Below are 21,942 nucleotides of genomic sequence, written 5' to 3' on the forward strand. Positions count from 1 at the left end.
CTTTTTTTTCCTCCCTGTAGTTAAATTAATTTAATTGATTCCTGATCACTTACATGGACTCCGACATAGATAAATTACCATGGATTAAGTTACATGAGACTGTTTTTTACCATTCAAATGTTGCTCTAGATTTATTCTTATTCCAAATAAATATATGAAGAAAAAGGAAATTAGAAGTGTCTCATTCATAAGCATATTGATGATAATCTTATAAACCAACTGCATTTTCCAAAGCTTCCTTTAGAGGGAACCAGATGCTTTGAAACAAAATAGCATCGTTATTCATGGAAAGACCTCTGATGTAAGTGGTCCTGTGACCACACAATGTGACCAGATGATAACGTCAGCTGACACAGCATAGTCAACAATCCTCTTAAAGCAGAAGCTATGTCTGCCAAGGCTTCTGAGAAAATGCAGATCACGATGGAGCTGGTAAATGAAACTGAGATCAGTCTGCTTGAATGCAAGGTCTGTTTTGAAAAATATAGCCACCAAAAAAAACATCGTCCAAGGAACTTACCCTGTGGGCATGTTATATGCCTGGATTGTGTGTGTTCACTAGCACATCCAAGGAACTTTAGGCTGGAATGCCCTTTCTGTCGAAGAGTGTGCAAATCGTCTGAGACAAGTGACTGTTTACCATTGCTGCACCTAACTGAGATCTTAAGACCTGCAACTAATATTCCTTCTGCTTCAGGAGCAACAGCTGGGGCAAGTGATGAAGGAATTGGATCAACATCTCCAGGCTTAACGTTCAGCCTTTCTTTTGGAGGCTGGGGAACACTGATCAATCCGACTGGGATTTCTATATGTCAGAGATCTGGCTGTGTAGTAGTGGCACATGATGGCAAGAAAAGGATTAAGCTCTTTGGTTTGAGCGGAAGCTGTATACAGCAGTTTGGGGAACGAGGCAACGCAGGCAATGATATCAAATACCCACTTGATGTAACAGTCACACTGGATGGTCATGTCGTTGTCACAGACAGCGGGGATCAGTCTGTGAAAGTGTTTGACTTTGATGGAAGAGGCAAGCTAGTTATCCAAGGGCCTTTCCACTTACCATGGGGTTTGGATACCACCCCTGAAAATAAAATTATTCTGACTGATGCAAACGCAGGGGCCCTTTATCATTTGACAGCTGATTTTAAAAAAGGGGAACTAAAAAAGATTCAGAAGACCCAGTCAAACCTATGCAATCCAAGAGAGGTGGCAGTTTCTCAGCTGTCTGGGGTTATTGCTGTAATTGAGCACCTTCTGGCTAGAGGACCAAACTACAGCAGTACAAGGGTGAAGATTTTCAATGCTGACATGACGCTTATTGGCCAGATCGATAGCTTTGGTCTCAACCTATTTTTTCCTTCCAAAATATATGTCACTGCTGTGACCTTTGACAGAGAGGGACATATCATAGTAGCAGATGTCTATAACCAGATTGTATTGTGCTTAGGGAAGCCTGAGGAGTTTCCGGTCTTTAAGCCCATAATTACCCAAGGGCTTGCTTACCCTGTAGCATTGACATACACAGCAAACAATTCTCTGATTGTCTTAGACAATGGTGACCATTCAGTAAAAATATATACCGCTAGCTGAACTATTTTTGATTCCTGCTAATATAATTTAATTCAATTTTCATCTTTTAAAAAAGCTAAGCTATGGTTTTATTGGATAGTTGCATCATTTTTGTTCCTTCCATGAACTTGTTGGAAACTGCTAGGTTTTTGGATGGATGTGCTCTATGATTTGTGAAATTCTTGCCAATTCTGACTTCTGCAAATTGTGTGACAGTCTGTCTACTGCAGCATAAGACAGAGATTTCCACCATATGACTTTGCATTTTTCCAAACTATTATAGACAATGAAGTTGTTGTTTGTGTGTGCATGTGTGAACAAAAAGAACAATTTTCTAAACATTTTTAGAAAGGGTAGTGTTAGATAATGGGAAATCCTGCCTATTTTGACTGCTGGAAAGGATGTCTTACCTTTTGGTTTTCTTTCTTAGTGTCTAATTTATCCAATATGTTGGGTAAGTTGAGAGAATGACATGAGGAAATACAGAAATTTTCATGCTCAGAAATTCTGATAGAAGGGGAACTGGCTTGACGAGATGAAAAGTGGCTTTCAGTTCAGGATCATTGTAGACAATGTTCAACTAAGGTCCATACTGGCATCCTTTATAATTTTTAAGGAGCCTAAGTGAAATGAATGGAAGGTTAAAGTCTAGGACTTCCAGTGTGATTACTGAAACTACCATGAAAACTGGTGTTGGAGGCCAATGGGATTAAAGACTGATTCATGGTCTCATCCCTACATATCTCATCATAAGAGTTGAGATGTATTAGTAGAGTAATACTTGGAAGATTTTGCTGTTAGTACTAGGCAGACAAGGTTCTTTGGGTGAATCTGATATCTTTTATTAGACCAACTTAAATAGTTGGAAAACAATTATTAAGCAAGCTTTCGGGTTCAAAAACCCTTCGTCAGGCTAAGGAAGTTTCAGCAGTTGGTGTGTGCTCTTCCTGGATGGAATGAAAAGTAAAGAAGCCAGCGGCTGGGCTGGTATGCATACAAAACAGGTAGTCAGTGAAAATGCAGATTGAGGGAGTCAATGGGTGAGAGAGGCTGGGGGGGGGAAGGCGTGTGGGGTGGGGAGAGAAGGGGGATGAATAGTGGAGAGATACCTGGGGAGTCAGATGTCAGGCTAGTACTAGGCATTTTCTTTAGATATTTCCCAGGATTGATTTTTCCATAGTAAACCACTTCTTCATGATCACTGACTTCATTTGAAAAATATTTTTATAATCTGTTATGGAGACAGTATCTCAAGGTTTGACAAGATTTTTATTCTTCTTCCTATTTGCCGTGTTTGTTTGAAGTTGTTTCTTGCTGGCCTTTCAAATAGCATATCAGTGCTCCTGCTTCCAGACCAAACAGAACTGAGGAGTGGAAATAGGAATAAGCAGAGAAGGCAAAGGCACAGCAAAATTTGGATTCAGTTTTTATTTTATCCATGCTAATCTGCGCATCTCTAGTTACCATTTCTGTTGCTTCACTGCAGAGTAGAAATGAAGATATAATTGCATTATTTTAATAGAAATTATAATATTGTAACTGGACTCTTGACTGAATCCTTTCAGGTTTCTTTGCTAAAAATGAGATATTTTGAAATAAGCAATATAGTGGCAGCAGCAGTTTTGGCCTTTCAGACTGTGAAACTACTACGTAGGCTTTGAACCAAAGCCCTTTGAAGAAGTCAATGGGGAATCTTTCCATTAACTTCTATAGGCTTTTGATCTAGCTTCAAGAGCTGGTAATGATTATTAGATAATATTGCACCAGTAGTCAATGTGACAGTATTAATTTAAGCAATATTGAGATACTTTTCACATATTTGAAAATGAATGTATTTTTTATCTGTCATGTTAACATTTGTAAAAATTATAAAAATCCATTAAATAGAAGCTATTTAAAAAAAAAAGGCTTAATTGATTAGTGGCACACTGATATATTAATAGTGATAGGATGGCACCATTCCTATCATGGGCAATTTGGGGAAAGCTTTTCACTTTATTATGGATTGCAGTTATAATCCTTCTTCTCTACTTGTTGTGCTGTATATTCATTTTTCCTTGGCAGTATTTGTTTTAAGGTGACCTGATACTTGAAGAGAATGTATGGATTTGGAATATATGTCTTTCCCAGCCTTACCACCTGGCCTGTGACTTAGTAAAGGTTTTGGGAGGGACCAGAAATGTTTCTTTTGGGATTTTCTGCAACAGGAATTCCTCTGGCCCTGACAGGCTTCCTCTCAGCAGGTCATGACACTAATGCAAGGGAAACTGCTGCACCTCTAAGTAAGAACAACCTCTTTGCCAGCTGCTAGCAAAAGCTCTTTTTTTTTTTAATTAGCTATCTGTGGGAGATTCCAACCTAATTGTATAGAGAAACAGAGTGCGTCATTCTGTTCCTTCTCTTTTGGGAAGCTGATTATTTTTTAATGTGAGTGATAGTACCCACATACCTATTGTGTGAGGAGTACCTTGGTAATACGTAAAAGGGGTGGTATGGGACACTGCTAAACTGAGACCATGATCTATCAGTTGGCATTCCCCTGCCTCCTTAGCACACTCCAGAAGGAATCTGTCTTTATTCTCTGGCTCATAGACTAGAGACAAACTTTGCAGCACCTACAGGGTCACAGTGGCAACTTGCCGGAAAGTGAAATGCTGACCCTAACATTTAAACTATTCTAAAATACAAAACAAATGCACAAAAAGCAAGCATGACTTGTTCTGTACTTGCCTGTTAGGATAGAGGAACAGAAACAACAGCTTGAAGTTTATTTTGCTTGCAAATTCAAACATCCTGTCACTACTCTCCCTTGTCCCCACCCTGCAGCTGCAGGGAGATGACAGCCAGAGGCACAGGGCTGAGGTCTAGGCTCCTGCAGCCTATACTTAACTGTAGCTGATATGTGATACAGTTTTGTTTTTGTTATTACTGTCAATGCTTTGCCTGATAAAATACCGGGTGTAGAAATCAGTGAAAATCCTGTCTTCAGTGACCAGACTTGGGTGCCTAAAAGACAGGCACCTAAATAAGTGGCCTGATTTACACAAGGGTTGTTCACGTCCATCTCCAACTGGCTTATAAGATTGCCTGTGTACATGTATTTAAGCAACCTCCTTTAGGCTGTGATGCTTACTTCAGGTCTTTTGAAGCTCTTGTTCATAGTTGCTGAATGTTGGTATAACCACTATAACTGAAGTGTATTCTGTTCATTCTATGTGTCTTTTATATCTTGTGCATCACAGTGTTAAAACTTAAAAGAAATACTGCCTGAAGTGGAATATCCCCCTGTATTTATGGAATTTTCCCCTATTCGTTGGGGGAAAGGTAGGAATAAGCCAAAATCTTTTTACATTTAGAAAAAATATTTTCAGTGATGAACTGTCCTGAGATGGTAAGCTTGGGGAGGTCTATCATGTTGGTAAACTTGATTTTGTTTTTTTCACTCTTCTTTCTGTTTGTGCACATTTTAATTTAAAATCTTACCCATCTCTTCCTGCATGTATATATTTAAATGCCCATTATCTTAAAGAAGATACCACAATGTTTAGTTTTTTTTAAAGCCTGAGGATTAGATATTGGTCCCATTAACTGAAGACAGCTTGTAGTTTTGCCAGTGATTTCAGTGGCACAAATTTATGGTGCTAATAGAAAGGAATGACAGTGGGTAAGAAGTCAAATGCAAGCATGCATATGAACTAGTTAAAATGGGCAGTTTGTATTTTAAAGATCAGAGGTGCACCTTCAAAATGGGTGGGCTGTTATTTCATAGATTTCATAGATTTCATAGACATTAGGGCTGGAAGGGACCTCGGAAGATCATCGAGTCCAGCCCCCTACCCAAAGGGCAGGAAGTCAGCTGGGTCACAGGATCCCAGCAAGATGTGCATCCAGTTTGCTCTTGAAGGTGTTCAATGTAGGCGCTTGAACCATCTCCGGTGGCAGGCTGTTCCAGACCTTGGGGGCTCGGACAGTAAAGAAATTCTTCCTTATGTCCAGCCTGAAACGGTCTTGTAGTAGTTTATAACCTTTCGACCTAGTCGTCATCCCTTGGGGCGCTCTGGTGAACAAACGTTCCCCCAGATACTGGTGGTCACCCCTGATAAACTTATAGGTGGCCATCAGATCACCCTTGAGCCTGCGCTTTTCCAGGCTAAAGAGCCCCAGGGCTCTCAGCCTGTCATCGTAGGGTCTGCTTCCCTGACCTCTGATCACGCGCGCAGCTCTTCTCTGCACCCTCTCACGCTTCTCCACATCCTTTTTGAATTGTGGAGCCCAAAACTGGACGCAGTACTCCAGCTGCAGCCTCACTAAGGCCGAGTACAAGGGGAGAATGACGTCCCGGGATTTGCTTGAGAAGCATCTATGGATGCAAGCCAGCGTTTTGGTCGCTTTACTAGCCGCAGCATCGCACTGCAGGCTCATGTTCATCTTGTGGTCAATGATGACCCCCACGTCTCTTTCTTGCATAGTGCTAGCCAACATAGCACTGCTGAGCCTATAAGGATGCTGCAGGTTTTTCTTCCCAAGGTGGAGAACCTTGCATTTATCGGCGTTGAACACCATCAGATTCTCATCCGCCCACTTGCTGAGCCTGTCCAGGTCATCCTGGATCACCCGCCTGTCTTCTGGTGTGGATGCTTTTCCCCAAAGTTTGGTGTCATCAGCGAACTTGGCCAGTCTGCTTCTGACTCCTGTGTCCACATTGTTAATGAAGATGTTGAACAGTATGGGTCCAAGAACAGAGCCTTGGGGGACCCCACTGGTCACAGGACACTACGATGAGTGACTTCCATCAATTACTACCCTCTGGGTCCGACCCCGGAGCCAGTTTTCCAGCCAGTGGATCGTGGAGGACCCAAGGCGACAATTGGCCAGTTTCTCTAAGAGGTGATTATGGGAAACCAGGTCAAAGGCTTTTTTGAAGTCAAGATATATGACATCAATCTCTTCTCCCCTGTCCAGGTGATAGGTCACCTGGTCGTAGAAGGAAATGAGATTGGTCAAGCAAGACCTACCCGCAACAAACCCGTGCTGGCTATCCCTTAAGATATTGGCGTCGGCCAGTCCATTAAGGATGGCCTCTTTAATAAACTTTTCTAAGATCTTCCCCGGGATAGAAGCCAGGCTAATGGGCCTATAGTTAGCCGGATCCACTTTCCTCCCTTTCTTGAAGATAGGCACCACATTGGCCTTCTTCCAGTCTTCGGGTACTACACCAGAGCGCCAAGAGTTTTCAAAGATCCGTGCTAGAGGCTGGGCTACGATGCTCGCCAGCTCTTTGAGTACCCTGGGCTGAAGATTGTCAGGGCCGGCTGACTTGAAGGTATCCAGCTTCTCAAGATGTTCCTTCACGAAGTCAGCATCAATGGAGGGCAGGGGATCACTCTCACCTGGACTTCCCTGTCCCGTAGTGGGCATGGGCGTCCCATGGGACTGATGAAAGACCGACGCAAAGTACCTATTTAGTAGGTTGGCTTTTTCCTGGGCGTCAGTTGTCAGTTGCCCCATCTGGTTCAGCAGGGGTCCAATGTTGCCGCTGCTTTTCCTCTGGCTCCCCACATATCTGAAAAAGGACTTTTTATTGTCCTTGATGCTCAAAGCTAGTTGGAGTTCAGTTGCAGCCTTGGCTTTCCTGGTCTGCTCCCTACAGGACCGGACCAGTGCAGAATAATCCTCCTTGGAGGTGACTCCCATCCTCCATCCTTTGTAGGCCTTTCTTTTTAGCCTCAGGAGGTCTGCTAGGTCCCTGGAGAGCCAGGGGAGCTGCTGTGCCCTCTTGCTGCCTTTCCTCCGAGATGGAATAGACTTAGTTTGTGCATTGAGGATCGCTCCCTTGAGGAGCAACCACTCTTCTTGAACTCCCCTTTCTCCGTGATCATGGTCCCTTAGGGCCTCACTGACAAGCCTCCTGAGCTTGTCAAAGTCGGCTTTCCTGAAGTCAAGGACTTCTGTGTTGCTGACTGACTTGTCAGCTTTTCAGCAGATGGTGAAGGTGATCAGCTCGTGGTTGCTGTCACCCAGCTTCCCTTCGATCACTAGGTCGCCGACTAGGTCATCCCCAGTAGCCAGTACCAGGTCGAGCAGCGCTTTGCCTCTCATTGGCCCATAGACTTCTTGAGTCAGGTAGAGGTCATCCACGCATGAGAGGAAGCTTTGCGACCGCTCAGATTTTGGTGAGCGATCCTCCCACGAGATGTCCGGGTAATTGAAGTCACCCATGACAACCATGGTCCTGGAGCATGCGGCCTCAACCAGTTCCCGGGCAAACTCCTGGTCAAGCTCAGGACTTTGGGTGGGAGGTCTGTAGTAGACTCCCACCATTGTGTCCCCTGTGCCGTGTTACCCACGGATTTTAACCCAGAGGGTCTCCAGCCATCCACCCTGGTCACCAATATCGGCTTGCAGGGACGTGTAGCTTTCCTTAACATAGAGAGTTATGCTAGGGGACATCAAAATGTGTTTGACACCTGGGATTTCTCATCCACTTGACTGTATGCTGGCACAGGGAATAAGTTAAAATCTGTTCAAGGTACTTCTACCAGACTCTAACTACAATAACTGTTCCTGCATTAAATACAATGAAAGTTTGTATACTTCTTTGTGTATCACATACTCTGACAATTTGCATCAAACCAAATTTTATGTACAGAATTCCCAACACCTCCCTAAATCTTTAGTTCTAAGTGCAGATTGATATTTTGTTTTTTATTTTAAGCCATGATTTCATGTTACTATTGCATCATGTCAACATACGAAAGTTTACAGTATGTGGAAGTAAAGTAGTAGCTGCAGGAGGTTTTAAAGGCCAATTTTAGCTACATCTTATAACATGCCTTCTCTTTTGGTTTATGCTTTGTCAAGAAAGGTGGAGTGTTCATATGCATATGATTATGTAGTTTATGTCAGAGATTTATCAGCCTTTAACATTACTTAACAGATTTCCTGAGCATGATATCAATTTTGAAATTTGTATTCTCATAAAAGTTTACCATAATGCCACTGTAGGTTTTTCATATGTGAAGATGGAGCAAGCATCAAGAATGTGCGTTGTCTCCAAATTGCAAAAAAATGAACAGGATAGGGCCCATTCAAACAGATGGACATGACTTCACAGAATACTTCTTTTTTGGAGAAGGCAATTTTCCACAGTGCAGCAGTGAGAAAGATTAAAGCTGAAGGGAAAGACATTGGGCCAGATTCTCGCAGACAGGTGCATAGAAGCTAATAGCACCCTCTATACTCACAGAGGTCACTTCACTGGAAGTTTGTAAGTACATGCAAGATAAGCATTTGTCTGTGATGGTTTGAGAAGGAGCAAGAGATGGGACTATATTACCTGCTGAGTTCCCTTATAACCCTATTTTTCTATGATTCATAAAGAGAAAAAAAGTCTACAATTGGTGGATTATAATTTAAACCTTTCAAAACTGTGTCCCATGAGAGATTAAAAAAATTACAGGCTTTTCACACGTCTCCAAAACATCATTACCTTTATTCTCAAATGACATAAGAGTTACAGATCTTTGGGGAAAAGCCTATACTTTCTCATTCTGTCTATTCCTCAGACCACACAACTTTCGGAAAGTGAAAAAGGTATGGACATCATGCCCTACTCTAGCTCACCCTTCCTTTGGGATTGCTAGTGTCCCCCTGTCAGGGGCATATTTCTGCATCCTGGCAGAGAGGCAGCAAGGAGTTGCACTGATCGCGGGAGAACAGGTTGGGGGAGGGCAGTCTTTACCTTCTGTAGCATGGTATGGGCTCACCCAGAGGGTGGAGGCTCCCATCATGAGGAGCAGGAGCAGGGTCCCTTTGTCAGACTTGCTTTCTCCCTGCCCCCTTGGGAGACAACACTGCTGTAATAGCTACCAAGTTTAGCCCTCTCACAGCTGTAAAAGCCTTAATTTGGCAGTGGCTGAGATGGATAATTCAGTAGCACAGCAGGGGCAGATGCAGGCTGCCCACTGCAGGATCAGAGCTCCCTACCTTGCTGCTCTTTCCCTGGGAGGCCCATGCTGGCCCCATGCCCCCTGCCCACCCAGCAGCAGCAGCAGAAGTTTGGGGGGAGAAGCAGGGCACAACACGCTGCTGCCACCACCCCCACTGCTGCCAGGCAGGCAGGGGGTGCCTTGCCATGGCAGTGTGGCCAGTGTAGGGCTCCCTTGGGGAGGGCAGCAGGATGAGGAGCCCTGAGCCTGCAGAAGGCAGCCCACATCTGCCCCTGCCCCATGCACAAATCTGGGAGACACATGCCCCTCCACAGGAGTGTGCGCAGCAGTAGGGAGCCAGCTGCACTCCCTCCCTCACTGGGGGGGCCTCAATTTCCACTGCCCTATAGACTTACCTGCACGGGGCTGCTCTCCACACTGCCTGGCTGTATTCCTGGCCACATGCATCTCAAACAGCCTGCACGGGGAAAACCCATCACTTCCCAAACCCAGATCCCTGCACAATACTGTGAATCTGGGACAAATGTTGTCCTGGAGTCATGCAGCTAGGAGTGGGACGAAGATGCTCCCATTCCATGATTGTCCTGCCCAGTTAGGGACGGGTGGTCACCCTACCTGTGATCCCTTAATCAGTCCTTAAGTGATCCCTTAAGTAGTCCATGGAGCCCACATGAAGAGCTTTTGCAGTGGTACTCAGAAAACAATATGGAGATGTGCATATGATCATGGTGTTCAAGAGAATTTAGAGTATCTAAAACAATTTTAAAGTAGGCCTCCCACAAAGTTACACCTGTTGGTGGCTGAGCAAGTTAAGCAAATCTTGTACTTAAGTAAGGTTTTTGTTATGTGACCTACTGACCAGAACCAGAGCTTTAATGGCTCTTGAAAACAAACTAGGACAATCAGTTTCCTTAACTTGATTTGTTTTTAGCAAACCCATTGTTTTGGTGAGTTATTTTGCCAACATATTAACAGTCTATATATGAAAATTCCTGACACAAAATTAAATGGCTATGAAGCTTCTAACCTTAAGCATTACAATTCAAAGAGCAAAGCAATCCATTTTCCTATTGGTAAAACACATGATTGTTTTTGTATTTTCCCCATCAATATAAGGCTCTAGCTACTTCTCCAAATTTAGCTAAGTGGCATTGGTAATTTAAAAATAAACAGGTTTTCAGTAAAATATTGCTTAAAATGCAACTTTGATTCTTTTGGATACTGTCAAAGTAATCCAGGCTAAAAGATGTTTTTAGTAACCAGACAATGCAGTGCATTTATTTGTTTATTTGTTAACCAAGGATCTTGTAGAGATCTACCAATAATATTGAATTTACTGTATTTTCTCTCACACAACATGCATCTTTTCCCCAAAAGTCAGCTGCTGGCATTTGGGGGTGGGAGGGGAGGGTGCATTTTAAGCATGGAAATCAGCAATAGCAGCCTTTGCCACACAAGCCTTTATGGGAGAAAACAGAAAATAATGCTGTACTTGCTATACAAGAGACTCCCTGGCTGCTGGCTGTGGATTCTTTCTCTGGCAGAGACTTATGCTGCAGAAGCTATTATGGACTCAGCAGAAGTTTCTGCCCTGGTACCTGGAGCTTGGCTCCATTGTATTTCTAAAGGGAAGTTGAGCCACAGGCGATAGAGCAGAGGTTTCTGCTGAATTAGCTGACTCTGAGGGACTGGGCCCTCAGCTGACTTGGCAGATGCTGCTGGCTGCCCACCCAGCTCAGCTCAAAAAGGAGAAGAGGGTTGTTGGGTGGTTTGACCCTGCTAACAGCGCCCAAGGCATCCTGCAGCTAGGAGGTTTTGTTCTCCCACAGTTGCAGCTGCCTGCATTTTCCCCTAGGAAAATATCTACTTACCAGTACTTGCCATACTTACCAGTATTTTCAAGGAAAGAACTTTTTTTCCATTCTGCCTTTCATAAACAAGTTATATATCTAACAAGTTATATATCTGATTTAGGGGCATGTTGTACATATGAAAATAGGGTAAGCTGTCCGGCATCCCTTTCAGGTGACCAAGGAATAAATACTCAATGTCTATTGTTGTAGACACAGGAACTAGCACACAGGTTGTCACAAAGAAAGCCTATGACAGACTTTGAGAATAGGTCCCAGATTTCCCAGCTCTGTTTCATGCCTGAAAAGAAGGTGGTTCCATGTCAGTATTTTTTGTCTTGAGAACTGCCTTGATGGGCTTTTTGTAAGGAACTTTTGATATTTTGCTCTTGATCCTGGTTTTTTTGTTGTTGTTGTTGTTTTTTAATTCCATTATTATTCACTGCAACAGTTTTAATCAAATGAATTATACCTTTCTAGAACATAATGTATTTTTAGGTGAATGCAGCTATGCACTCCACTAGACTGCATAAGTCATTACACATTCTTGGAATGTAATATACAGAAATGTAGGGCTGTGATGTTCTATCCCACTGTGTAAATTTCCTACTTTATTATTTTTGGGGTGGAAGAGGAGAGGATTGATTAAAAGTGAAAAGGAGAGAAAGATTTAGTGAACAGGTGTCTGCTGCTTAAATGCATGTGGTTCCCACATCAATATGAAGTAGAGCAAGTTCCATTAAAGGGAAAACATTCATAAGATGAAACATTTCAGTTTGGAACACTGACAGAAAGATAAGGGATCTTTTCTTCTCATTAATATTGGATTTTGGCAGTGGGACAAACTGTCTTTGAGCAGGCATGACAACACAGAATTTGGCACTTCTCAAGACTGACATAATTAAGAAAACCATCAATCTACTTCAACTTAATATTTGAAACACAAATGTGCAAGATCTGAAGTTTTAGGGCAAGCTAAGCCTCCCAGAGATGTGCGTGTACTACATATAAATGGAAAAAAAATCTAAAAAAAATTACAATATGCACAATTTCTGCACAATGGTCATAGGTTACTATGATGTGTTCTAATAATACATGATCTGTTTCAATCAAAAGTAGCACTTGTTTTAGAATATGAAGATATTTCTAGCCTTGAATGACTGGAAAAAACACCTAATCTAAATTTTGGCCCAAATATTCCTATAATAATTATTATATAAGATAAAAAAGATATTCTATCTTTAGAGATATATCAGATATATATCTATATAAGATATATATCTATATAAGATATAAAGATATTAATTAAAATATCCAATAAATAATTATATTCCTCTAAATAAATATTACAACTACCCAGTTATAAACAGGAGGTAAGCTCACACATGTAGTACTCTTCTGCTGGCTGGATTAATCTTTGTTAATTTTACAGTATTGTATTTTAGCGGTATATTTCTTCATATATGTATGTTGCTAATATTTTTAATTCTGTTACCATGACTTATCCACTGTTCAATGTATGTGTGTGTAAATGGTCATGAGTAACCCAGATTAGAGTGTCCCCATAAGTGAATGCTGGAGGTTTGTACCTGACAATATACTGAAATCAACTGGATTCACATTGGCACAGAGGTCTGCTGTGCAGAGGTCATTACAAGGTAAGGTTCAAGCTCTGGAATATAAGCTTTTGGAGACCGTGGATTATTTTTTTACAAGCCTGAAGTGATGCTTGCATATTTCTAGTACATTATAATTTATTATAATCACGTTCTTTAGCAGGAGACTTGGTGCTCCTGCTATTTTAAGAGAAGGTAGGCAGTATGAGAAGCAGCCTGCAGGTGTGGCAGGGGCCAATTAGAAAATCACCTGACTAGAAGGAGCTGGGCTTGAAGCACATAAACCCAAGGCCTGGGGGTAAAGAAGTTTAGGAACATGGAATAGAGTCAGTGGCCCAGAGGGGGAGAGCTTGAGCCCCGGAAAGGCTGAGTAGGCAGGGCCAGGGGCCTGTAGCCCTGCAGGGGTGGAATTGGAAGCATGGGCACAATGAAAGGGCCTGAGCCTCAAGTAGGGCTGAGAATGTGGGTCTGAGCGGGGAGGGGGGCAGTTGCTGGGATGGAGGCGGGAGCCCAGAAGGGCGAGTATAAGCAGGGCCAGGGAGCCCGGAGGTCTGGAGCCCAGGAGGAGCAAATATAAACACGGCCAGGGAGCCTGAAGGTCTCGCTGGCCCAGGATCAGGGCCAGGGCCCAGAGATGGGCCAAAGGCCAAGGAGGGCCACAGCTGGAGACGGGCAGGGCTGGGGGAACCCATGAGTTTCAACTGGCGTAGGAGCAGGGCCAGGGCCCAGAGAGAGGGGCCGAAGACTGGGGGTCATAACTGGAGACTGAGGGGGCCAAGTAGCCTGTAGCCCAGGAGGGGCAAGGACTGGGAGCCCGTAGCCCAAGAAGGGCATGTGTCAACAGAGGGGCCTGTAACCCAAGAGGGGTGTTAGGAACCGCAGAGAGAGAGAGAGAAAAGAGTAACATTTTTAAGGCATGGGTGTGGTATTGGGAAGGATGGAGCCCATGTAATTACCCCTTAAGGTGGAGAGCAGATGCACCTGAGCTCAGGAGTGTGAGATCAGGCTTGGGAAGCCCTGGGGCAGCCTCCCTTTTTCTAAAATCATAGTAACATCAAGGCATGGAAGAAGAGACTGCCAAAAAGAGAGCAAAGTTGCCTGGGGCTGAGGGGGACGCCAGGGGCATCATGGCTAACCTTGGAAGTAAACCTTGTTACACTTCCAGCAACGTATTTTTCACCATGCAGATTTCACATAATTTATTATTTTCATTATTTTTTTCCCCTTTGTACCAAAATGGACCCTTGGCCGGATCATAACAGTCCATCGGATCAGTATAATATCTCAATTTTTGGAGGATTATAGTAAATTAGTAACAGATTAGGACTAAACTGCAGTTAACAATCAGTCAAGGGAGGATAGATACTCAGGCTGCCTGTGAGTTCTATAGAGGAAAATGGAAGGGCCTGTCTCAGGGGATCTTTCAGGGTGCTAATGGAAGAATGTTTTCTTTGTGTGGAAGGCAGACCATGTTGAGTCTGGCTACTGTACACAACAAGCTAAATTATTTTTAAGGCTCCTGGATATTTTGACTTCTTTTTATGTAATCTCAAATTCATGAACATCTAAATGGGATTTGCAATAGCTGAGAGTAACTAAATTGCTAATTTCTAACATAGTAAAGAGAAAGTACAGATACTCCAGAGAGGCTAGGAATCAAACCTGGGGATCTCATCCGACATTGGTTGTTAGATTTATGTGATAGTCACAAAATTACTTGCTACAACCATGTGTCTGGACAGGATATACACTATAATGTGTAATATTTTTTATCCTATCTCAATAATATTATTGTAGTGATACTTTTAAATAACAAAAATACACATGCGAAACAGAAATGACCCATTTTTGTAAATGAATCTTTAAGGTAGAAGCCATGTTGTGCCAGAATCCATTTAATTAAACTATTCTTGGATGCTTTCTGAAATCTAGCAAGATAATTTTTACCAATTCCCTTTGATTTTGGATTAAAACAGATTAAGCTGTCCAGCTTGACTGTTGTTATTTCTGCTGTATTTCTGTTCTAATAAAGACATGACTTTAACTGTCAGATTAGAGAGCAGTATTGAGATAAGAATGTGGGGAGTGGGATAGCATTTAAGTCACTCTGGAAAGGTGTCTCAGAAAACGACTTGCAAATTTAATCAAATAATATAGAAGGGGGAAGAAATCTATCATGTAAACTTGATCAAGACCAGCACTTCTGTGCAAATCCCTTTCCATGGAGCTCTACCAGTGCTAGCAAATGTGGGAGAACTTGTTTAGATGGCAAATCACCTGCCCCTTTTTATTTGTTTTGGGGGGGTTTTTGGGGGGTGTTATAATTTACCATCCAGTTAATGTTTGCCTACAATAGCAAACTAGCCTGGATGGCCCAGGAAATCCCTTCCATTCCTAGATGACAATGGTGAAAAATGCCTGTGATGCATACACACACTACTTCTTTCACTGTTGCTGCCACTAGAAGCAAAATGCTGATGTAGCGAATCTAAGAAAGATGGCAAGCTGAATAATTAGGGAAAAAAATAGCTTTTGTTTCCCTCCATCTTTCTTAATTCAAAAGCCATTTTTGCTCTTTCTTTAAATGAATAGGAAGACAGCTGGGACATGTCTGCAGCTGCTTAATATAGTACATAAAAGAGAAAATTTACTGGCACAAGCCCTGCAACATACTAAAGTGACTAATTTTGTACTACCAGCATTTAGGCAGTCATGCCCAACTGGAAGAGCTAAGGTTTGTCCTGGAACAAACTCTGGAGGCAAGTCTATCGAACAGCCTGCAGTCCCCCACCCCAACTGTACTTAAAAAAGGGTCCAGTTGCCCTTCCCAGACAATCAGGAGGTAAGTATACTTCGTTAGCCCAACATACCAACCAAGCCTGCCTGATATGGTTTCTGACAGCAATGTGAGCAGACCCCGCATAATTCAGTGCCACCCTCCCTTTCACTATCTGGAGGTGATATAGACACGACCTTAAACTGAAATGATGAAAAAGCATTGCAGAAAAGCAGTGGTATTTGGCAAACTTCCACCAAAAAAAAATGTTTGATAACATTTTTTCCTGATGATTATTGAAAGATTGTTGTTTTTATTATACAATTGGAAGATTGTATTATCCTTTAGACCTGAGGGATGTTTTTTTTGTTAAAAGACCTCAAGTCTTGACTTCAGATTAACACAGCTAACAGCCCCTTAAATCAGGCAGAAAGTAGCACCTTTGAGACTAACAGATTTTGAGAGAAACTAGTTTGTCGGATACTGGGCACATCTACATGTGCATTAACGTGCCGTACTGTTCATCACGTTTAGTACCTAAAATAACAGGTACTAATGCAATGCACAGTAACTGGCACTACTGCTCAGTAACACTGGTGCATGATTTTGGTTTTTTGTAATACTAATGCTCAGTAGACTAATTCTACTGCATATTGGCATGTTTTTTGCCTGCTGTGTTAAAGCGCAGTAGAATTAGTCTGCTGCACATTTAGCACCTTGTGTAGATGAATCTACTAAGTCTTGACCTGACACTCTAATAAGTTGACTTCATATCCACTTACGCAACCAACCAATTAAAATGAATGGGATTCTTTAAATTGACTTTAATGGGAGAGCCAGACCATGCTGACATGACTTTCTTTTTAATAAAAGGAATCCCACCCGCCTTTTCCCCTGCTACTTAAGCCTTGGATTTATCATTTGGATAGAAATGTTTTTAAGATTAATTACTTTAATTATCTCTTCTAAGCAATAATTTCCTTTGTCCACTATGTTGTAGATGGATACTCAGTTTTGCTTGCAGTACAAAGGAGGAGGCACACATTAAATTAAGACACAATTTAATAAGGTCAAATTGCAGCCTGGCTAGTAGGGATGCTAGCTGAACAAAGCAAGCCAGCTCCACAGTGCAACTCCTCTTCGTCATCACTGTCCTCCCTGCGTAGGCTGGCAGGCAGGGCACAGGCTTGGCACTGTGTATACCCTTGCATCAACCCAACGTAATTTAATTTCACTCTGGGAGCAAAAGGGAAACTGGGGAAAAGATTGGGACTGACTAGAGAGGGTTAACAAAATGTTACCTTTTTAAGATGTTAGTTTCATTTACTGCATCACAAAGAGCAGGAATTTATTGACTACCTGCTCACCCCTATAGAGCAGTACCCACGTTTCTATAACTGAATGTCAGAGTTTCTCTGTATTAAACAGACTTGATGTTGTTTGTTGTTGCTAACTGCTATAATCTATTAGACTGCAAGCTCTTCAGGGGAGGAACATTTTTTACCCATGTTGAATAGGGCAGACAATGCTTTTTGCACTTAGTGACCATGTAAGAAATGCAGTGATGATATTCATAAGCTGGGCCCCTGCTTTCTGTTACCAAAAGTCTTTAGTCTCAGCTGAGGATTCACATTCACAATAGAACTGCAAGGGATCTATTTCAGTTATACTTGCATACCAGACATTCTTTATAGTAATGATGAAGAGGGTGACTGCCTTCTGGGGAAGGCTGAATAATGGGAGAGTTGTCCTTTCCAGCACTTGTTGGGGCCTTCCTTACCAATTTACATTGTAGATCATGTCAGGAACTGACTGTGGCATTTAGTTGGTTTTTAGGGATAAGCATCTAATTCCTCAATTAAATGCTGAAAAGAAATGAACCTTTAAACTTAATATGGAAAATCTCAAATATTAATTTCCAGATATCTGTCCCATTTTAAAACTTAAATTCTTAATGCTATTTACACAATGTCAGTACCTTTCCTTCTGTGTACTCTGATCTTTACCTCTATTGTCACAATGTTTTTAGTTTTCATTTTTCCTTCCTTTCTGCCTATCATAAACCACATCTGTTACACTGCCTCATTAGCACTAAACATACCAAATTAAACCCAAGACACCTCTGTATCACATAAGAAAATAGGATTGGAAGGGAACTTCTGGATTATCAACTCCAATCTTGGCGTGTCACAGGCATCATGTCATATAATCCTGTTCTTAAACATACTGAACTCTACCTTAAGATAAATTAGGGTTTTTTGCCCTCTCTACTCTAACGAGCAAGCTGTTTTAGAACCTCGCTGCTCTACATGTTGGAAAAAAAATTTCTAGTTTCCAACCTGGATCTGTTAACAAGCAGTTTATATCTATTTGTTTTTGTGCCAACATTGCCCGTCAGTTTAAATAGCTTTTCTCCTTCTCTGCTCTTCAGATCCCTGATGCATTTATAGGCAGATATTACATCCTGTACCTGTTCATTTTGCTAGGCTGTACAAGCCCAAGCAGTTATAGTATAAGATCTGCATTCCCCAAACCAATCCTATTAGCTCTTCTCTGTACTTATTCCAGTTTGAGTTTTATTTCCTTCAACATGAGTTAGTAGAATTGTATGCTGTATTCTTAACACCACCAGGGCCTTGTACAATGTTATTAATACTTCTCTTTCTCTCCCTCTCTCTCTCTGCTGACAGTACTTCAACTGATACATCCTAGGATCATATTTGCCCTTTTCATAGTAGCAACACATTGGTAGTTTATATTCATTCTGTGATCAACATATACACTCTAGTCCTCTTCCTCAGTAATTTCCAAATGGGAAAGTTCTTATTAGTTCCCCATAAGCTTGACCTTGTGTTTTGCATTACTTGTATCTTTCATTTCTATTACTCTAGTCCTCAAGGTCCAGTTCTTCCTGTATATCCTGATCCTTTTAAACATATGAATATGTTCAGAATCCATTAACATTAATTTTCTTTCCCTACCGCTGAAGGCATTTGAACATTACAGTATGGCAACACTATCATGGTGGCAGCATATCCTAGTCGGGACACCCCTGAGTGAGCTCCCCCCTTGCTTTCCCTCCTCTCATGCTGCAGTTTCTAATATAGTTAAATCCTAATGAGATTAAACAGTTATTCTCTTGCAGATATTTTCCTACCGTGTCTGTGTTTGTGTATATCTTTTTAGAGCTACTATTGCAATACTGTATCAGGGTTAGAGGCAGGCAAAAATGGTTGTCACATGAGACAATTCTCTTCAACATTCCAAAGTATCTCAAGGCTCTCTGGCTGAGCCACACATCTCTGAAGTAGGCTGTTAATTTTTAAATGTCCATCACCAAATTGCCATTATGACAGATGAATGATAAAGCAAAGATGCTATTTATGTTATTGTCCCATTAGTTGAAGAGAAGTTCTAAAACACAGGCAAAAAAGCTGTACTGGTGAGGTACTCCTCAGTTTCAGAGAAGGTACAGAACTGAACCACCGCATAGATCTTAATGTGGGGACTGTGCTTCTGAAAGGCATTATCATCCGAAAGCATAAGGGGAATGAAAATGTACTCTAAAGATGTGAAGTTCCAGGCTGTACTATCTTGTGGGGTGACTTAAGACAGGAACTATACCTCTTAAAAACAGGTCTGAATCTGATCCAAAGTCTTTGTGTTATGGATGTAAACCATAGAAAAACACTCCCCTCTTCACCTGGCTGGCCTTGAACAGCCAGCTGATGCAGGAATGGGAGGATTTGGAGAGGGAAGGTAGAAAAGTTGCTGAGCTGTGGGCAGGGCCAAATTACCCATGAGGCAAAGTAGACACATGCCTAGGGGCACTGGTGTTCTAATGTTGTGATTTTTTTCATTGACGTTTTTTTATTGAACAGCACATCAATTCCCATATATCACAATACATGCTTGAAACCTTTCTGTTGGACTACCTGCAGAACAGGTGGACTACCTGCAGAACAGGTAACTGCTAGATGTTGATATATCATTGGCTCAGAAAAAACTCAAGTCAGAATAGAAAGACAGCGATGAAGATCATGTGTCTAGGGGCGTGTGAGGTATAAATCCGACCCTGGTTGTGGGAAGAAGCTGGAGACAGCCCTGCAGTATGTTAATTAATGTTAGTATTATTACTTTAGAATTTTCTACTTATTATTAATTTAATTGAACAAGGTGCTTTTCACCACCTCGTCCAAGTCGCTGATGAAGATGTTGAACAGTGCAGGCCCAAGGACTGAGCCCTGGGGAACCCCACTGCCCACATCCCTCCAGGTCGAAAATGACCTGTCCACCACCACTCTCTGGGTACGGTCCTCCAGCCAATTTGTGACCCATCTGACTGTGTAGGCATACACCACAGTCACCTAATTTTTTAATGAGAGTGTGGTGAGAGACAATCTCAAAGGCCTTCCTAAAGTCCAGAAAGACTATGTCCACTGCAACACCTGTGTCCAAGGATTTTGTGACCTGGTCATAGAAGGCCACCAGGTTGGTCTGACAGGACCTGCCTCTAATGAACCCATGTTGGTTACCCCTAAGCATGATCTCCCCTGCTGGTCCCTTGCAGATGTGCTTGTACCCTAGGGGTCTTCAAAAGGAGGCTAGATAAACACCTTGCCAGGGTCATTTGACATCAGCATTCTTTTCTGCCCATGGCAGGGGGTCGGACTTGATGATCTGCTCAGGTCCCTTCCGACCCTACCAACTATGAAACTATGTTCTTGTACCCACTGAGGTAAATCCAGAGTAATCCCTCTTCAGTGGAATTTCTCTGGATTTCCACTGATGTAAGGGCAAACATATGGGAACAGGGTAAGAAGAGGAACAATGACACATGGGGGAGAGAAGAGAGAGGCAAAGGGCTCAATCTGGAACTCAGGGTAGAAATAGGTATTGCCAAATGAAGCAGATCAGCTGTGCTGGAACACATTTGGCTGATCCACTTCATTGAGCAAAACACATTTTGCTTGTTATCCCATCCATTGATGCTGCAGGACAATGGCTGATGTGTTCTCCCAGGTCTTGAGGGGCTCAGTCCTGTATACCCTGGGAATTTATGCGCCTGCCCAGCTTTTTCTGCTTACTGAGATGTGCCCCTAAAATCTCCAGAGTGCATCTTGGGAAATGGGGAAAGTCAAGGTTTCCCTGCTGATTGAGATGCTTTCCCTGGATCTTGAGGGTGCATCTTGGTAAGCGGGTAAACCCTGACTGTCCCCACTTACCAAGACATACCCAGAGATCCAAGGGGTGCTTCTCTGCAAGTGGGGAAAGCCAGGCAAGTCCTCTGAGGGTTTGAGTGGCCCAATCCAGTGTGTTAATTCCTTTGGTGTACATGATCAGGCTTCTCAAGCCCCTAAAGCACCTGCCCAGGTGCTAGAGAGTGTGGGTAACTCCAGTCTGCCCTTGCCATAAGGGAAACAGACATTGGCTGCTGAGTAGCAGAAGAAATGTATGGCAGCTTCATCATGGCTGCAATTTGTGGTGTGACAAGGGGTATGGTCATCTGTTTGCTTGGCCTTTGTGCCACCATAATTTTTACAACAACAAAAGGTGACAGCTGACTCCACCATAACAGAAGCTAGTTGTAATACTCTGATTAATTTTAGTGACACAATATCAGGCCCAGACCTGGAAGGGGAGAGAGAAAAAAAAGAAGATGGGGAAAAGTGACCTAAAAAGAATTCAGCCCTGGCTTGTAAAACGGAGCTTAACATAGCTCTGTTCTCTTTTCCCTCCATTTTTCCTTTACTTTTTCCTTCTCTTACATTTCCCATTGTGGGGGCAGGTTTTTTTCATTTGTTGTCTCCCACCTGTCAAGGTAGCTAACAGCTAATTCTGGTGGGTGTGTGACATTGGAATTCACTGCCAGTTGCAATGGGGTATGAGAGCTGATTGCTACCTAATACAGACTGATGAGAGACATTAATGCCAGGGGTGGGCAAAATGCGGCCTGGGGGCTGGATGCGGCCCGCCAGGCAATTCTATCTGGCCTGCGGGGCCCCTAAAAAATGTAGAAAATTAATATTAATCTGCCCTGGGCTGCCTGTCATGCGGCCCTTGATGGCTTGCTGAAACTCAGTAAGCGGCCTTCTGCCCAAAATAATTGCCCACCCCTGCATTAATCTGAACCTGTTACCAGTAGCAAAAGAAGATTCCTTATGATAGCTATGTTTGATGGA

The 21,942-nt window shown here is 42.5% G+C and overlaps 1 protein-coding gene across 1 annotated transcript; it reads left to right on the top strand.

Annotated features, from left to right (window-relative positions):
- The first annotated feature begins 330 nt into the window (after window positions 1–330).
- Window positions 331–2,614, top strand: NHLRC1 (NHL repeat containing E3 ubiquitin protein ligase 1). The gene has a single exon (XM_006262951.4). It carries the CDS (start codon window positions 388–390, stop codon window positions 1,588–1,590), a length of 1,203 nt encoding a protein of 400 aa, XP_006263013.1. The 5' UTR covers window positions 331–387; the 3' UTR covers window positions 1,591–2,614.
- The last annotated feature ends 19,328 nt before the right edge of the window (window positions 2,615–21,942 follow it).

Source organism: Alligator mississippiensis, chromosome 3 (genome assembly GCF_030867095.1).
Source record: "Alligator mississippiensis isolate rAllMis1 chromosome 3, rAllMis1, whole genome shotgun sequence".
NCBI classification, from domain to species: Eukaryota; Metazoa; Chordata; order Crocodylia; family Alligatoridae; genus Alligator; species Alligator mississippiensis.

Coding starts and splice junctions, on each gene's coding strand:
- NHLRC1 (XM_006262951.4), top strand. CDS start 388: ATGTCTGCCAAGGCTTCTGAGAAAATGCAGATCACGATGGAGCTGGTA.